General features: G+C 34.8%; 1 protein-coding gene across 2 annotated transcripts in view; it reads left to right on the plus strand.

Annotated features, from left to right (window-relative positions):
- Nucleotides 1-20501, plus strand: part of LOC150108823 (cuticlin-4-like) — a 75057-nt gene that overhangs the window by 41149 nt on the left and 13407 nt on the right. Inside the window, exons 3-4 of one of the 2 annotated variants that reach the window (XM_090403555.1) lie at nucleotides 6803-7008; nucleotides 17141-17277. In XM_090403555.1, coding sequence (XP_090259681.1) covers nucleotides 6803-7008; nucleotides 17141-17277 — 343 coding nt within the window. Of the gene's footprint in view, nucleotides 1-6784; nucleotides 7009-17140; nucleotides 17278-20501 lie in introns of both variants that reach the window. The other variant, XM_090403545.1, reaches the window with a different exon arrangement.

Genomic DNA, 20501 nt, shown 5'->3' on the forward strand with positions numbered 1-20501 from the left:
CGGCTGAATCTTTTTTTTTTTTTTTAATGCGGCCCTCGGAATAGTTAAGGTTCGATAGCCCAGGTCTAATCTTTTGTCGATACAACAAATACTGTTATAAACAGATATAAGATGGATATTTTATTCTAAAAGAAAGTTGCTCTTTTGAAAAAAATATAATAAAATATAAAGCAATCGAACCCAATAAAGAAATAATCAAGTGCGAATTATATGTTGTTGTTTTTTTTTAAGCGTTACTGGTTTATTCGTAGTATTTTTGTTAATTCGTTTGGTGCTCGTATTTTAGGACAACACTTTCAAAAGAAGAAAGACAGGCGCTGAGATGTAAAGAAGGTGCGACCAATAGCTTCAGCAAAGGCACTTGTTTTCTTCTTCTTCTTCTTGGGCTTGTGCCATGAATTGATTCAGAGGTGCAACTTGAAGGCTGTCTCTTATGGTTTGATTTCTTATTCGGTCTAGTCTTGTTTTTTGTGCCACTTTCCTGAGATATTTCATTTCAGTTGTTTGTAGTTTATTTGTTTTTCCTGTTGTTAAACACCAAGACTCACAACTGTATGTTAATGTTGGTAGAAACACTGAACGGTACACTGCCATTTTGGTATTTTGGGTGACTTCTTTCTTATCTAGGAATGGGCCTTTCATTGCATAGAATAGCTTTGTTCCCCCTCTTATCCTGTTATTAATTTCTGTGTCTAGTCTACCATCTTCTTGTATATATTTCCCAAGTATTTAAAGGAGTGGACTTGTTCCAGTTGGTGATTCTCTATTTTTATTATGTGTTTTTGTTGGTTTCTAGATATGATCATTGTTTTAGTTTTGTTTATATTTATGGTCATATTCCTTTTCTTTGCTTCTTCATACCAAATGTTGATATTGTACTGCAGATCTTCAGCTGTATTTGCTAGAATCACTACATCATCTGCAAAAGCCATATGTGAAACCCTGGTTTCTTTCAGTTTCCTAAGTGGAAATATAGTTCCTTATAGTTATATATAGTTCCACTTATAGTTCCTAAGTGGAACTTTTTTGTTTTTGTTTGGCATGCCTTTAAAATTTCATCCATTACTACGATGAAGAGAAGAGGGCTGAGGATGCAGCCTTGCCTCACTCCTACATTTGTTCAAATTCTTTTGATCTATTATTACAGGTTCTTACATAATTTCTATTACTTTTGTAGAGGCTTTGTATGGCTGCTATTAAGTTATCTTGTATCTTGTTTTTCTTTAATGTTTGCCATATTAAGTGTCTGGGAACTCAGCGAAATGCCTTTTCAAAATCTATAAAACATGAATGTAGTTCTTTTCCATATTCCAATGTTTTCTCTGATATTTGTCTAAGACTGAAGATAAGATCCTGTGTGCTTCTATCTTTTCGAAAGCCGTATTGCATTTCATCCAGTGTGTCCTCTATTTGATTCCTAAGCCTCGCTTCTAAAATGCGGGTATATAATTTTCCTGGAACGCTTAAAAGCGAAATTCCTCTATAGTTTTCACATTTGCGGTTGTCTCCTTTCTTAAACATAAGGATTATTATAACTACTTCAAAGTCTTTGGGAATAATTTTCTTTTTCCATACAACATTGAATACGTGACTTGTTTTCTTTCACCTGATTCTTTTGAATAATACGGACAGCAAGTCAGTTTTTTTCCACTGTCGAAAAGCTCGTGTTTTTTGTTTGTTTATTTGTTTTCGAAATCCAGGATACACTTTCGTGAATAATTCAACAGATTTTCTTGCCATCTACCACAAAATGGTTTGACGAAACTGGAACTATTTCCAAGGGATTTTATTCCATTTATTTTATAGAATTTCTTAGAAACCACCCATTCCGTGTTTTTTTTTTCTCCTCTTTTGATAATTTCATCTTTTGCATGCAGAGTGGATGATTTTTTATTTTCATCCGTTCCCATTGAAATTTCATGCTGACTTTCTTTTCATCGTTCAATGAAAGTTAATCTATATCTAACTTCGGAAACTAAATAATAATAATAATAATATATATATATATATATATATATATATATATATATATATATATATATATCAACAGTTTATTATCTTTCAAAGAAATTTCATGACTGTAGTGTACCTTTTGTCACAAGTTATTATTATTGCTATGATTAGGACAATATAATATTATAATTCTTGTTAAAATTGATAGAAACCATAACAAGAACAATTTACAAGCTTTACATTATAACAGTTATAGAGTTATCCCTGCATTTTGCCATTTACATTTATATTTCAATTTGCAGTTTATTTTAATTCAAAATTTACATTTGGAATTTCTTTTTTTTTTTTTTTTTTTTTTTTTTTTTGGAAGCAGGGAATGCTGAATGTATCCATTTCACTTTATCACAGTGCATTTTTTAAAAAAATCGGAAATAATTTTAATATTTTTATTCTTTTAATGTTATTAAAAGCTTATAAAATTATAAGCTTTTAATAACAATAACAGTAATACTCTTATTGATCTTCGAGAAAATAGTTACACTTTGTTAACACCATGATACGAAAATTTCATTGCTAAGTAAATTAATACACGCAATTATTATTAATAGTATTAATAGCATTTTAAAAAATTTAACCTTCGTAATTCATACGTATTATTACAATATATACCTGTACGTCGCATATATGTGCAAGCAAGTACTTGTTGTATTCATATTGCTTATGAAAACCCAATATCTTTATCATCAGCATCATGCATTCATTGTAGGTTATATATACAACTAAGATGTATTTACATTATTTCCTCTCTATAGGAAATAAGTGTACAATTCTGAATATATTCACTTTTTTATATAAATATACATTTCACAGAGAGATTATTATCATCTTTCAGGGTATTTACAGTTATATGGGTAACACATTGCAATCTGTTCGAATAGTTCAGGGTTCAGTATTAGTGAAAAAATAGCAATATTAATAACTATGATAATGGTGATTATGAGGATTAGTTGATTAAGGCATGCTGAGGCGGACTAATCCCACCTACTTTGAAGTTGCAGTTAACTTTTATGAAGAGAGTGGGATTAGCCTTCACTATTTACGTTGTTTGGTACTTTTTATGGATGGAATGGGCTTTTGATTTGTGAAGCGTATATATAGGTGTCAATATTCTATTAACTGTGTTGGTATAGCTTCCTTAGTTCGTGTTTAAATCTCTATAATTGTCTATGTGTTTTAAATTTTGTAGTAGATTGTTGAGTAGTGTGGGTGTGAGATGTAATCTCAATGCCGAATGAACTATCAGTTGTTGAAGGGTTTAGGGGTGTAAAGAGTTATGGCGGGTCGTGTTATGTGTCTCTGTTGTTATGATGGGTGTTCTTGGAAACATTATGTAGTGTGTCAGCTTTTTAATGCTCAGGATTTTCTGTATCGCCATAATCGGTTCGGTTATTTCTGTTATATATGAGGCCTCCGAATCAATTGTTGAAACAATTTTCCTACTTAAGGTTTCTAATTTCGTTAAATGACTATTTGATGCGTTTGTGTAGACTGTTATACAGTACCTGATTGCGATTCGTGAATACCCTATATATGAATTTGTTTTGCGGTGGTTAGATGGAATCATGCCTATTACTTGGAAGAGCTTTGCTGCAATGATGCGAAGTTTAGTATATAGGTATTCTATGTGTTTTTTTTTTCAATTTTAGGTGGCAATCTATATAAAGATTAATGTATTTCGCATGTTTTACGGCTGCGATTTGTATAATTGTATAATTTGTATAATTGCAACGGTAATAATAATAATAATAATAATAATAATAATAATCAGCATCAAGCCCTGTCAACTAGTTGCACTGTTGGGGTTCAAGAAGCTGGTGTTGATATGGTCTGGGGTGCTTTTTCCTGGCACACTGTTGGTTATCATCCCATGAACACAAAAAGAACCTGTTATCCGACCATCTCCATCTATATCTGCAGGAGGTCTACACCGACCACAATGCGATCTTTCAAAAGGACAACGTACTTTGTCATCGAACTGTTACAACTACCGAATAGCTGGAGGAACATGACAAAGAATTTGCCTCATTGTCTTGGTCCTCAATTCTCCTAACTGTAATCCAATTGAACATGTGTGGGATATTCTGGAATGGAGCGGTAGAACTACTGATCCTTATCCACGGAATAAGCGTGAACTGGAGCCATGATTGCACAGAGAGGTGGACCAACGCTTTATTAGGTGGGTGTTCCTAATGCGAAGCCAACTAAGTGTAGAAACTTAGTTACCGCGGAAATTTCTAGCCCTGCTAATGCATAGTTGGGTCCCCTTTGGTCCGAATGGTCACTGCTGAGTGTTTGTAAGTCCTCCACAAACAGAAGGAGACAACTGCACTGAGCCTGATTTTATGGAGATATTGTCGAATCTTCTGCTTTCAGCTTATTGGAGCGCACCATTGTGAAGCTTTAGAACAACCCTGCAGTGTCAGTGTAAATACATTGCCCCAATCATCCCCCCCCCCACACACACACACACTGGGTAATCAAAGATATAGGCGGGGCTCACTACATTGTTCCTGCGCACGTTTTGATATAGAGATGTAGGCAGATTCCTTCTTTATCAAATTATATTTAACTTGAAGGGCTCAAAAGTTAGATAACAGTTCCTTGACTAAACATTCCTTGAATAGAACACATTCAGCATTTTCACTGCTAGGAAATAGAAAGAAAGGTAATATAAATTTCAATAACAAAGGGACTGTTATAATAGGAGTCGTACATAAAGATTCATGTATGTTTGAATTATTTGGGTACGACGAAAATTATCAAATAAAGCAGGATGAAGTACACCGTAATCAGCAAAATTATGAATAGTATCGGAATGATCATGAAAGTAAAGACAAACAAGAGAGAGTGAGTGAGTGAGTGAGTGAGTGAGAGAGAGAGAGAGAGAGAGAGAGAGAGAGAGAGAGAGAGAGAGAGAGGAAACCATCTACCATTTCATGTAATGAACTTCCAGAGAGACGAAATTGGTAAATAAAACTTATAAAAAGTTCGAAGGTAGCCCACAAGAGGTTAGCTTAATAACTAGGGCTCTGTGCTAGACCTAATTAAAGGTTCGGCACAGAGTTAATCTACTCATTTCCTAAAATAATCAATCACTCGTACTTTACAGACCCTTAAGGCATATGACGCCAGCAAACCAGTGAAACCTGATGTGCAGAGGTGGGTTTCTCTTTCATCATTAAGCAACAATCACTGACCTTACTGACCTTTAAGGCCCAAGATGGCCAAGTATCGTTGGATCCCGAAATCATATTATTTTAACAGGATAAGGAATTGGACTTATGTCCGTATGTATATTTTTGTACAAAGAGTGAATGAACTCACCTTACTGGTTGCAGAGTAACCAGTAAGGTGAGTTCATTTACGGTTTGTTCGGTTTGTTCACTCTGCTTGCAAAGTGAACAAACCGAGTTTCCCGGAGAAAGATTGACACTAATTTGATTTGACATTCAAATTGACATTACTCACCTATTTAATAATTAAATAACTAAATAAATAAACAAATAAAAACGTTTTAAAGAATCTGCATCGTACGCGGATTCGAAGCCCACGTTCTTTCAAAGAAAGAAATAATCATGTCTAAATAATCTATCCTCACGAGAAATTTTGATGCACCTTTGTCTAAATGCATCACTTTCTTAGCCCTTCCCAGCCGTTCCTGTGACACACGTTCAAATTTTGCCAACCGCTTTCTCAATTGATTCAGCAGAATTAGATCCACAGTTGCATCACTGGCTATGATGTAACTGTGGATTTATGATGCAACGACAAACACAGAAACTTCATGTTTAACGGCTTGCTGTTGCCTAACTTGTCTTTGGCTTAAGATCACATTTTTCGACAAAAATGTCTTATTATGTCCTTAATAAGGCCTTGAAATGTGTTGAATTCGCTAGCTTTGCTTACTAATCTTGCGCTTTTAATAAATTATGTTATTCTTTAATTGCACTTCATCATCTGTTTTAATGTGCATCGTATCCCTCAAATTTATTCTAAACCATGAAATTTATTCGTAAATTAGTGTTATTACTGTGGATGGACTAAGGATCAGATAATCAAGAAACTCTGCTCAAGCAACCAAACCTTGAAGCTATTTCAAATCACTTCAAGACTTTACAAGCCTTCCAAAAACAAACTGATCGTCTCATACCAGGCGATGAATTTTGTCTAACACTTAAGGAGAGATGAAATAAACATCCATACCCACTAACTCACAGCCTGCTAGTTGGAGGGGGATAGACTATCTACTGAGCTAACAAGCTCGGCAGTCCTACATTTCGAATAAATTCTTAATCATCAGATTGAAACTATTATTGAGCTTTTATTGCTGTCATTACTCCTCGACTTTTTAAAAGAGAATATATTTGTTTCATCTACCTTTTACCATTTATACTGTTGTTTCAATTTGTTTATAACTGCCCTTTCGATTTGCTCTTTGCGTTAGCTCAACTGGAGAATTGAAAATTACCTATAATAAGTAATCGTTATAACGCCAGCTTACTCTAACGCTGTGAATTCTTCTTGTAATAGACCTGTACGTATTTCGTCTTCAGATAACAATACATCTTTCATAAGCTTATTGAGAATCGCCTGCTTTTTAAACCAGAGTAATGAATGAAAATTCTCCAGTGAAATCATGAAAATGGACGAATTAATTATTTGGGATGGTTTAAATTGTAAACTATAAAGTAAATATATTAATTTATTACTTGAAAGCATCTCACTAGATGAATGTAGCTACAAGCACGATCTTTACTAATAAATAAATTAGATGTTCTGATTTTTCTAGTGTCACTTCCCTTGTCGGATGTGGATATTGAATGCAACAGCGACAACATAATGGTCACAGTGTCCACCGGGCTTGACTTCAATGGAATGATTTATCCCCAGGGGCTGTCTAAAAACTCAACCTGCTTGTCAGAATACGAACATGCCGGTTCCAAAGTGTCCTACATTCTTCCTTTGCTGGCGTGTAACACAATGAGCACTGATGTCGTAAGTAACAATATTTTAGTGTTAACTTTCCCAGTGTTTCATTTGTCTTTTAAATATACTCAAAATTTAGTTTCATGTACTTTACATATTGTGAACATTATGATTTTAAAGGTACTGAAGTAACAATAAATGGCTTTTAGAAATACAATCAACAAAGGGAAGACTATGAAGTAGATTTAACTATTTGAGTAACAATTAAATCTAATTGATATGAGATCGCATATTTTACCGTTCTGTTGGAAAGAAACGGTTCGAATCTTGTCGATGGCGACAGCAAACTTTATACGGGCTTATGACGATGTGTTAACTAATCTCAAACAGAAGAAGTGGAGGAGTTAAGTTTTGTCCAGTTTGGAATTTCCACCCCTGATGGAAATTCCAAACTGGACAAAACTTCAGGCAAACTACACAGAACTCACTCAATTAACAGACGACGTCTTCGTTGCTTCAGCAAATAACTCAAACCAAACTCAAACCCCAGAGAGACGCTATTAATAACGACAGGATCTGGAAGCAATCTGAGAATGAAAAATTCATCTGAAATGTATTTTGTTTTGTTCCCAATACTGAACCTTTCCTTTGTTATCTTGATAAAGAACTTTAAGATGACGAATTTTCGTAGTAGTTGTTTATTCTGGTGATTAACAAAGCTGTATTTGAACACGTGCTGTGACTATTTCGCGTGGAAATTTCTTGGGGAATATTTAAGAGAGTGGTTGTTACTTCTCACCTGTTGGGAAAGTTTTTGAAAAATTGGAGTACGGAAGATTTTGGGTACAGTATAGTTTGCTGCCGTTGAAATGCAAACAGTTTGCTCACATATAAGATGAGTTCAGGCAGGCCCTAAGCAAAAGAAAAAGAAAACTCATGTTATTCAAGTTGTTAAATTTTTAAGTAAGATATTTTCAATTCAATCTAATCGATAATTCTCCTTTCAGGATTAATATTTATTTCAAAATTAATAAATATGCTGTTTAATCATCAAGTAAGATCTTTTGCATTATTTTGGAATCGCTCATTAGATTTGAATAGCCACCATAGGGGAGGAAAATAGAGGAGGAATGATGGTTTTATGAACATCATTTAACAAGGATAGTTATTGTACGGTCTGTAAAGAACTTCAGACATGCCAACGCTTAGTGACTCAGAGAATAATTCAATGCTTGACATAATGATAGTGCAATGTATCTATGGATAGAGGCATCCCCATAGATATAGGAATATATCTAAACCCACAGTATACATTCCATTATATTAACATTCATGAATGTTTCATTAGCCATCACAAACAAAGTTCTTTTAAACATGCTTCCTTCCCATTAAATGTTCGTTTAATGAAATGTATACTCTGGGTTTAGAGAACTCATCTTCCATGCTTATAAGAGCTATATTACGGCATACATTAATTAGAAAGCAGAAGCTTAGTTTATGCTGTATGGATATATGACTTACCTGGAATGGTGTCATAATCTCCGTGCACGAACAGACAGACCGAGTGGCCTGACCTAAATTGTATTGTCTGCGTTACTCGTAACACAGTTTACTGCCTTTGATAAAGTAGTCTACAGTCTAATAAAAAGACCGCATGCATTCACAAAAAGAAGGGTTAAAACTTCAAATAAATGACTTCTGAAATGAAATATCTCCATTTCTCTGAGCACTATCAAGAATTTTTCATAACTCACGTTCACCTCATTTTAGACAGTTCAGTCTTCTGTAAAGGTAGGATTTGTATAAACACCTGCTTTATTTCAGCATACATTAAGAGTTCGACAAAATTATATTAAAAATAAAAGAAGAGACAATTACGATCCGTTTATTTTATTTTAGCACACATGACATTGCAAGTTCTCTTATATATTGACAAAATAGCTTTTTTATTTGTTAATATTGTTCTAAGTTATCTGTGAATCTGTGAAATTACCAGTGCTTCTTTTATTATTGCAGCTTTATAGATTTACCTTAAAATAGATTAAAATTTTATAAATTACTGATTGTTTGAGACGGAAGTGATCGCATGCATAGTTCTATAATACTTCATACGAGTATTATATGCGCTTTCCTTTCTTTATTTTGTTAAACAGCAATGTACAAATTTCACTTATAATTATAATTACGCATTTAATGATAAATAATAATAATAATAATAATAATAAAAAATTAGTAGTAGTAGTAGTAGCAGTAGTAGAGCACGGGCATTGGGACTGAAGATCCATTTGCGAAGAAAGCCTGCATTATCCGCACAATACTAATGAGATCTTTCCTTCAACATATTTACCAATAATGCACGGACAACAGTATCTGGTAACATATTTCACTTATTCTCCATTCTCCAATCGAAAAATTATTTAGCCCATGATGTCCTAACCTACCACACTTCTGTTCTCTTTTGAAGGATAAAAAGAGAGCAGGAGTGTGGTAGGTTAGTTTGAAAACTATGCTAGTGCTGAAAATTTTCCTCTTCATCAGGCCTATAAAATCCTTCCAGTAACCTGTACGTTTTTATCATATGTGCTCTCTTTTGCTTATCAACAAACTTCTGCAACCTGTGGAATGCCCTCAATCATAGAGAGCATTCCACAGGCCGCTTGCCATCGTGTTCACTCGCCTCTGGATCCTCTCGACCATTTCCTCATCTCCAAGAAACCTAGGTGACCGAAAACTATGCCCAGTAGTTTAGACTTGCCATATTAAAGCTTTACGAAGAGTAATAAGAACTTTCCTGTGTCTGCCTATTAGTGTGTTCTTCAAACTAAGTAATTATATGAGCTACTCTGACAACTTTCTCATCATGCGTTAAACTTCAATCCCCACCCCCTTGTTTGAGTGTTTGTTGTATATATTATTGTTTCAACTCTCGTATACTAATGCTTTATGTAACTATTTCTGTGTACTGTGCCGTTTGTCTGTATGTATTCTTACGTTAAGTGACAACATAAGTCGTTCGTTTTGGGCTACCCGGTGTGATTATTGTGCAATCCACAAAATGAAAATATGAAATCTAAAGCATGATTTACTTGATAAGCGTTTTTATTTTCATAATAATATTTTTTAAGAACACCGCAATCGACATTAGCACCGAGCACTTATGGTTAGATAATCAAAAAGCCCCACTATAATGATTAAACATCGGCATTTTGCAAGATACTTCTCACCTCCAGGAAGCAGAGTAGTGGTATCGCACCGTGAGACGAAATATCTCTACCACCTATAATACCTCTATCCTACTATTCATTATGCATTTCTCTTTGTTTCCAGCAAATAAATAAATGAAATAATCATCTCTCCTTAATTTATTGTGGATGATATTCTGACAAGATATTTCTTCTCAGGACAACATTTGCTCGAGCACTAACAGCTATAAACATTTTACTTCTGTGGCTGACACTCCCCGAACAACGTTTTCCCTTACACTCTGGAAGTAAATTTGTTTAGTTGATAAGTTTATATAATGTTTGGAAAGAAGTCCACGGACACCCTGTGGACAAGGTGCATCGTGCCGTATAACGAGTGATGTGTTTCTAGCCGGTGTAAAATTCAGAATATGATGCTTTCAAGTCAGTACTACTGTGTCCGAGTGAAATAGCTGCGAGAAGGGACAGACGGAGTTTGAAAGAGGCGTAGTGATAGGATGCCATGTTGCATGCCTATCTGGTCGGCACATTGTTGATAAGTTTTGGACCATCCCATATCAACAATCAGTGATACCATACTAAGATGGAAGCAGAAGGAGTCAACTGCAAGTGCTATCCTTAGTGGACAACTCACCACAATTACAGAACGTGACCGCAGGATTCTACGAAGAATGCTATATGTAAAAACAGCCAGTCGGCCGACGCATTGAATGTGGAGTTCCTGACATCGCCTGGAACACGAATCTGCACAAAAACATTTAGAACCGAGCCTCATAACATGGGTTTCTCTGGTAGGACTGCAATATTCAAGCCACACATTATCCGAACCAACATGCAGCTTCTTCAGTGGCTATGGAGCAATGAATCACGCTACACTCTAATATCATTCTGTGATGATATTCTTCCGAATATCATCATCGATCATATGGCCGTGTGTGGGTGTGGCGGATGCTTGGTGATCATCTCTTGCCAGAGTGAGTAACGGCGAACTGTAAAATTCGGAGATGGCAGTATGATGGCATGGTTCTGTGTTTGCTAGTTTGGCCTCGGACCTCTGGTTGCGATGCCACGAACATTGAACTCCGAGAGGTATCTGAACAGTATGGACAATGTAATGCTTACTACGTTATGTCGTTTGTACAGAACCGACCATTGTCTCTTTAAGCAGGACTGTGCACGCTGTTAATAAAGCAGTTGCTGTAACTGCGTGGTTTGTGGATATGAACGTAACCACACTTGACTGGCCTCGACAGAGCCCTGAGCCCTGATCTCAACCAAACTGATCATCTGTGGAATGAACCGAGGTCAAGAGACGTCACCCCATAACAGTGCATGATCTCATTACATGTCTACAGGAAGAATGGTCCAAAATTCCTATCGATCGCTGTCGCACGTTTATGGATATATGCCTCGTGGGATTGTTGCATTCATTGCAGCGAAAAGATATTAAGGTGGGCGCCATGGCTGTTTGTTCCTCACACTATAGTGCAGTGCTTGTTGACTTCTTTTCAAGTAGTGTATATTCCAATGTGTACATCTAGGTCTTTACTTAAAAAGTATCACCGATGATCTATAAAATAGGACAATTGGAGTCTTTATTTCACATAGAGCCTGTGTTTCTTCTCTATGCTTATTAGTTATTTAATTTTGTAAGCATCTCAGCTCTGTTTTTTTCTCGAAACGTACAATAATACAAGAACAGGTAAACGCCTTGTAACTTGAAATTAACTGAGCTCACATTTCCTTCATCCTACCCAAACTGGGCAGAACAGTTCTCCTCTAGTGGTCGTGCACTTTTTTCTCTCTTTCTGAATATCATTTAATTACAGTTCTGTTCTGTTAGAGCAAAAAATATTAATGATGGCTCTGTTTTCCAAACGTCTTATGTATGTCTTATGTTTAAGCTTCTGTATGTAGGAATGATTAAAATAATCATAATAGGTTACATTTTCAGGAATCGCACTGACCTTTGAAAAATTGTTCAGTATGCTCAACAAATTAACATTATTGACGAATATCCTCATAATCACAACTGCTAGTCATTCAGAATTATTACTATTTTCGAAATAATCGTTCGTGCACTTCTTACATGGCTATAAGAAAAACGCAACAGAGCTTACCCTCCATTTTTGTAGACAATTATGGTCAAAAAGCAATTAAGTTTTCCTTATCTTCCTAAACGAAAAAATCGACATTTACTTTATTGAAGAACGCTCGTCATTTATCGTGAGTTAAATGCTGTTCAAGAGTAAAATTATAAATTTAGAAAAAAAATCAGTAAGGAAGGTGTTGTAGTCTTCATTGCATTATCTTATCTTTAATAGTTTCAGTCCGAGAGGATAATGCCTCCTTCTATCAACAATGACTGCTGTGGGTTCTCATCCCACGGTAGAATGGATGTTTGTTGGTCTTGATTTGGTAGGTTTGGTTTGTATCGCCCACTGAGATCGTTACCCTTCTTGTAAAGGCCTGAAGTATTTTTAAAATGACCACGTTCGATATATAGAGTAGGCTTCCCAAATGATTCAGCTCTCCTTTGCTAGATATTATAATACGTTAATAAGCTAACGTTTAGTGGATGAAATTGCTATAAAATGATATTTTTTCACTACACCTGATATGTGACGTCAAAATCCAACTGATTACTCTAATGTATGCTCTTAGTGCGTGCTACCTCTTTTCCATGCGGTTCATATTCAATGTGCACGTGAATTTCATACAGCATTGAAATAGGAGAAATTAACTAGTACACAAATTTACATCATATTAACATGCAATGCTACTAATAGTAGTAATACTACTAATATTATTAATCACCCTGTAGCGTTGAGCAGTTAAAACATTAACTGCTTGACGTTATAGAGAGCAACTCTGAGATTTATAGGATTGCTGAAAGGCTGTTGTATATTAATTTGAAGAACAGATTTTCTCAAATTTCAATAACTCGAGGACAAAGGCAGTGGGTTTATTTCTGTTATAACCATAATGGTGCATAAAATTTATATAGGAAAAGTATAACAACACGTAATAACAACATATAGGTTTTAATTTATTTTATGTTAAATTGAAACAGAATTTACATATAATAGTTAAATTAGTCACAATAGGTTAAATTAGCTAACATCAAACTGGGGATGTTACTCATCGTGCGGTGTATGATGAATCTGTTGTTCAGTGTTGTTCTACTCAGTTTTGAAAACAAAACATAATCTTCTAATTCATTTTTCATTCCTTAAAACGATTTTATGCTCTCTTTTCATTTTCAATGTTTTAGTAATCATTAGGCAGATGGTCTTCATCTGAGAGGTTGAATTCACTTCAATAGCGGGGTAAGATGTCTTGTTTTCTAATCCTCAGACTGTGTGTATTTCTTTGTGTGTATTTCTTTGTGTGTATTTCTGTGAGCTTTATTTCTATGTACGCTCTCCGTTCGAATTGCCGAGTCGCAGGAATAAAATCAATTTTTCTTTCAGGCCTACTTGCCTCTGCCAAAAATTGACTAACTCCTGAATCGGCAAACAACTGAGAAAAAGTTCCTAGTTGATGACTAGAATCAAATTTAAAAAAAAAAATCTTTTACAGACGGAGTGTCGCTGAGGCTATGCCGGACTAGGTTCTAAAACAAATAATAAAAGGGTTAAATAATTAAATTTTTGCAAAGAAAATTTAAAATATATATTCTCCCTTCTCACACATTATTTTCATACTCCCGAGAATGCCGGATTCCGAATGGGTGTGTGGTTGACAGTTTGAGAATAACTGATACAGTCTGTCAAACTGATTTCACTGTTACTTTCGAAGTGCCGATCTCAGCTCAGCACTTCGAAACTTATACACTCAACTTAGAGTCTATAAGGCTTAGAGACTCAACTTCGATATTCCGGTATATTGAGCTCATTTCGTAGCACAGTAGCGAGAACGACATGATAGTGCCCTTCAGTTAAAAAGATGCGAGTTCGAATTCGATCTATCTAGATTTCTAGAAGGACTAACATTTAATAAGGTCAATTGCATCATGTGATGATGGGTTAGCCGGTCTAATGAGCTGCAGTGTCGGGGTTACTCTCTCACCAAACAGACCAACCGAATAGAGAACACATGCAGAATGGTAAAGGGATAATAGATTAGCATCATGGTCTTAGTTGCCTGACCCATAATATCATTCCAAATCCGTTATGATGAGAGTAAACATAAGAAAAACACCGCGTCTGTTTTAACAATTTCAGGTGGAACTCATAACAGTATCTTTCCCTTCAGCCTCCCCTCTATTCTCGACAAGCATTGCGTGGTGGGTAATCTCTTCCTCACGTGTGAGCGATATGACCTTGAGAAGAGGAAAGGTGAGCTATAACTTAATTCGAATCCATTTTTGTAAAGAGATGTTATCTGCATGTTAGCGTGTAGTGGCATATAATGAGGCTATTGTTTCACGCATTTCCTTGTGCATTTACTAAATAACCACGAACGTCTTAAATCTCTTCTCATGGCATGGCAAATGTCTTGAGGAACAACCGAAATGTCAAGAATATCAAATCCCGCATCACTAAAAATTATTTCCTGGTTTGAATATTCCTCTCTCTCTCTCTCTCTCTCTCTCGTTCGCTCACTCACTTTTTCTTCTTTCTCACTCGCTCTTTATGTAGCTGCGCAGAAATGTTTCCTGGTTTGTTTCGCGTTGTTTTAGAAAAAACGCGAAACCTGAATTTCTTGTAAAAAAAAAAGTAACCTGGGCCTACGTAGGTTTAGTTGGATTGGTAGCATAATGATTGTCAGTTAGTCTTTATGTGCTATTTATCTTGGTGAAGAACAGGAAAATAAATAAATTTTACCAGGAAAATTATTCCGTTTTCCTTTGACACAATCTTTTGAATTTTATCGAGAGTTAATAATTATTATTCTTATCTGAGAGTATTATTTGGGTAATTAGTAATTAGCAGTTCAGAGAAAGTTTTCTTGTAGCAGTTTATTCTTGTTCGACTCTAAAAAAAGTCGAACAAGAAACTTTTCTTGTTCGATTTTTTTAGAGCAATGATCGGTTTATGTATTCAGATATACATAAAAAAGGTCTGTTTACATATCTAATCATGAAGAAACATATTTATCTTATTTTGGAAACAAGAATTATGTTCTTAATGTCCTGAATAAAGTACCTGAAGAAAATTATAGAGTTTACTAAGGTGTTGTTGTTTCATTAATATCTTAATTAATCAGGAACTAAGGTGCATCATTATAGGTCGAATCAAAAGTAGTGAGCGGACGAAGTTACTCTAATGTTTATCTATTCAGAGTCTACATGTCTTCAAGTATAATTACAGGCCATTATGGATATTATTTGGAATTATTGATGAGAATATTCCGTCTCAAGGGCAGTGCGTTTCATTATCTGGAGATGTCTTTTTGCAGCACTAAAAGATGTCTTTTTAGTGCTGCTAAATAATAACGTAGATAACCAAGATAATATAAAGATGAAACACGGAAATGAATGGAAAACCAGGAATGTGAAGCCAATCATAATTCAATATTTCATTTTTTTTTCTTCACCGGAAACTATAGTTAATCAAAACGTGGATTCCTCGTGCTGGTTTCCCTAAAGTTTGTTTCTGTTAGAAAACCAGAAAAGGCAAATTACAAGTTTCATCTGTTCCATTCTCAGATATGCTGATATCACTTGTTTCCATAACAACAGAATATTTTCAGATGCTTTGGCACATTGCAATTATTTTTCTATCCTAGTTTCGAAAATACAAACGAATTAAATCATCATGTAAGCTAAGGAGCGTAAGGAAGGAAAATTGCATCATTCTGTAATCTTTAGCTGGTATTTTCGCATATTATTCTAGACATAAGTGATAAAATGTATCATAGGATTTGATAATTATAAAATTTTATGAAATAAATAATTTCTTTAATGAATAAATTTATTAACTTTCCGATTCCATAAAAACATTTTTATAGAAAATTCACAATTATTATTATTATTATTATTAACTTCTATCAGGATCGTAAACCCATCATCAAAGGGACTTCAAATTTAAATGAACCAAATAATTTATATTTATGCACACCACGGGACTTCCAAATTGTGCACAAGTTTTAGTTAACTTACCATCCAGCCATAACAAACGCTGCCTCTGTCTTATATTTACATAAATTCGTTGCTTCTATATATAACGAGTTGACGAATGCCATTCGTCATATTTTAATATCTTTTATCTTATTTTTAACGCTTTCAATTACCTTTGCTTTATTTATTTATTATTATTTTTTTTTAATTTTTTTTTTTTTTTTTTTGCAATTTTGGCACTGCACATTTTTGTGCTTCTGTAGACATATTGGCCAAAATGTAATCATTTTGTCCAATGAAGTTTCAAAGACGATTTTTAGCCTTCTGAGAAAAAATGATTTCAACCGCTTTTCATCATTTTTCAACTTTTTTCAACTGCACGAACTTTCTGTAGAGTTAAAATGTGAATTTATGATAAGTATAAAGAAAAGCCGGTTTCTGCGGAGTAGATTTGCATTGAATTACAATATTAATTAAAATTTTGAAATAAGTGTGATTAGTAGAAAAGTTGCAAAAATTGAAGTGAATTATATCAATGAAATAGAAAATATCAAAAATGCCAATGGGTATCTTTCCACTGATCTCAACCATTATATTTGTTAATGGCTTCCCTTCATAAAACTAGAAAACTGAGTTTACCGCTGGGGTTCTGTTCACTTTATTGCTGTTATTCAGGCACGAGAAGTGACTGAAATAAAGCTCTAAGCGGGTGGGGAATTCAAAAGAAAAGCGGAAGATAGAACAAATGTCTCCCTAAGAGAGAAAGAATAATAAAATTGTGAATTCTCAGGCGCGTCTGTCTGTTTAAGCATAGGTCCTTTTATGCACACTTATGAATACATATCAACTCAATACATGCTTGACTGTTTTGTCAAGGTGTTCGAGTGTGATTACTAATGAACGTATTTTTTCCCCTCCCATGCAACATCTTCAGACGGATGGAGTCGAGTACTTTAACACCGTTGTTGTACAACCTCACCATAAACTGGTCACGAAACAAGGACGAGGTTTCCATGTTCGATGCCGATATCAGACGAAAAAGAAAAGAATTTCTTCAGGATTTAATGTCAGGTAAGAGTGGCTTCCTTATAAATCTTCACTAGAATAGGCGACACGTAGCGTCATAAGTAGCATAACGTGACACATGTGAAGGACACAAAACCGGGTCGTGTAACTTTTAAACTACGATTGCGGAGAAATTAATTAAAGGCCGCAAAGCAACCGATTGCGACTGTAATATCAGCTCGTGTTATGCAAATTGTGAAACACTAACACGCGCACACGCGCATATAATTGTCATTCTAATTAAGAAAAGTTATGTGCTTCAAAAATCTTTGTTTACAAAGCCGAGAGGCAATAATGAGGACATTAAGAATGTTTTATTATCATTTCAAGCTTTTATTATCGTTTTATGCATTTATTATTGTTATATACATGAGTATAAAGCAATCGTCTCAAAATGTTATATATATATATATATTCATATATATAGCTCACAAACAGAGGGATTACAAAATGTACTCGACACTGATATGTTATTATCAGTATCATATAAGAAAGTACTAAACACATAAGGGGGACCCATTGATGTTGCTTTTAAAAATGTGAAACGGATATTCTTTTATTCACACCAGACTTAATAATAAAAATTATAGCCGATTCGAAATAATCCACTTATGCATGTACGCGTCACACATGTATACACCCACCAATAAAAGCAAGGGTGGTTGTGACCTCAAAAGTAAAAGGAATGTTTAGTCAGCCCCAAGAGGAAAATCTTGACCTACATATTAAGACAGCTCTGCGATTACTGAGTTCAAAATAATGCGTGTTAGTAAAGAAATGCATTTAATAATCTAGGTTGCAGCACTTGCAGAGTTCCACCCATGTTCTCCAATACTGCAAATTAGCAACAATGTTATAATTAACGTCAGGCATAGCGGCTGCCAGATGTAGAGTGTGACTCACAGTGCTCGGTTGCACGACTGAAAAGCGACATTAATGACATAAAGTTTGCTGATTACAACTACTCATTAATTAACCTTTTCTATATTATTTTAAGATTTTCTGATAAAATAACGAAAATTGTTGCTTTCTTTGCATCAAACTATTATTAAATGTGCTATATATTATAACTTCCAGGAAAAAGAAAAAGAAAACAGTGCAACCCGAAAAGAGAGAAGAGATGTGCCTCCCAGTTCAATAAATACGAAGTCACATGCGTTTAGTACGATATGCAAATGCATATCGTACTAAACGCATGTGATTTTTGTAGAGCCATTAAAATATTTGTAGAGCCATTAAAATTTTAGTTTCATTCAACCATTTGCAAGGGCACAGAGGGAAAAAATATCATCATCAATTTCCTTTAATGTACCCTTAAGGAGTGTACAGCCTACTACGATAGCATTACTTGATTAGGTTTTCATAATTACTAATCTCCTATCAAATTTTCCTCCAAATTAGTCTTTTACTTGTCAGCACATCTATATTGTTGTATCTAACATCTTTACCTTCTAAGACACTTAGAAGGAAGAAAAACACTAAGCGGTTAAAATGTTATACTATTTTGCTGAATTATATTTTTAGTACGAGTAAAAATAAAGTCTGTTTCGTCATTTAACTGGCACATTGTCAGTAGGATCGCATAAAATAACATATATCGAGAGTTTATTTTTTTATTTTATTTTATATTTTTTTTCCACTTGGTTAGACTATAATAAGTTTAGTTTAATCCTTTATTCAAGTGTGAGCAAACAATGCAGTGAAGATACTTTCAGGCGCAAACTTTGTTTGCTCACACTTGGATAAAGGATTAAACTAAACTTATTATAACATATATTATTCAGACTGTAGTCTAGAATTGAGCGTATCTAATGCATGTTGGAGGAGTTGAATGCAGCCATGATGATCTACTGTAAGAAATACGTAGGCATCAAGTCTTCTGCTGCTGCTGGCCGTCAAAGACCTGCTTCGGATGTGATTTTGGACATAGCCATTTGTAGCGCAGATTTGATAATTTCTGTCTATTCAGCTTCGGTACCAGAGTTGTTAGCGATTGGAAGAATCACCATGTGAGTTTTGAGGATCAGAAGTCCCCCTATTACTATTACACCGCATCAGCCCTATGCAAGAAAGAAAAGGAATAGCTTTCTGTGGTAGGAATTTTTATTCGGTTATTATGAAAAGAGATTTTCTTTAGGATTTTGTGAGGCTACTTTCACTGCCTATGTTGCAGACCTAGGATTTTCTACCTATGTAGAACCCTCTGTAAAAGCTGATAAGATGTATCGGCACACACGGACTGGCGCCTTTCTCTTATATTTAATTCTTAACAAAACATAAAATGTAGGGAGAGGACTGAAGAAATAAAAAGGTTTCGCTCAGAGTGAAATAAATGCAATACATTTCGTTTCTAGTGAGCTTCTATTTTTTTTATGAACTTATTTAAAATTTTATAAGTTCTGCTACGTAGAAGGACCATTATGAACTAAAATAGCTTCCATTTTCTTAAAATTAAGCCTAGTAAAATGTGAACTTATATTTTTCAACTTATTTGAACAGTCACACTTTTTTGGTGTTGTCCAGAATACATTTTGGTTTACTGCCAAGTTTATTTATTCTTTGATTTATTCTTTGAAATGGACTATTTGCCTCATTAAATGAGCACAACGACCTTCGGTTTGCGAATTTGCATTTGACACTACACTCAAATTAAGGCAACGATAAACGAAATCACGTCGCGGCTATAAAAGTTAAACTGGTTAGCAAAATAATCGCAGTGAACTTCCTCATTTGTGACAAGAAAAAAAAACTTCTTGTTTGTCTTGAAAGAATAATTCTAATTAAAGTTCCTCCTTTTTCTAGTTTTTGAAGCACATAATACCCGCTTTTATACAGATACAGGCGGGAGATAACTGTCTATAACGTGCCTTTTCAGGATGAATCAACATAGTATGTACGGGAGACATCGGCATTAATGGGAGAGTATGTAGTAGTTCATATATCAATCAGAAATGGTACTGTAACGACAAAGCCGCCATTAGTAATCTTTCACCCTGAATAGACCAGTGATACGTGTCGAAAATCGAAAGGAAAATTTCGAGTGATTGGGTCGACTTCGTATGGCTTATATAAAAGCAGCAGAAGCAACTGATACTATTAGACCATATTACGTTTGTAAATTCCATCTATTGTTCCGGCCCGTTTTCATCTTTAGTGGGATGAAATTCCTGAATTTTTATTAAGGAAAATCACGACTCTCCGTAGAGGACTGCTTAGAAGTGAAAGCACAA

This window comes from Typopeltis vanoorti, chromosome 2 (genome assembly GCF_054136105.1).
Source record: "Typopeltis vanoorti isolate ZY-2024b chromosome 2, IOZ_Tvanoo_1.0, whole genome shotgun sequence".
In the NCBI taxonomy this organism is placed as follows: domain Eukaryota; kingdom Metazoa; phylum Arthropoda; class Arachnida; order Uropygi; family Thelyphonidae; genus Typopeltis; species Typopeltis vanoorti.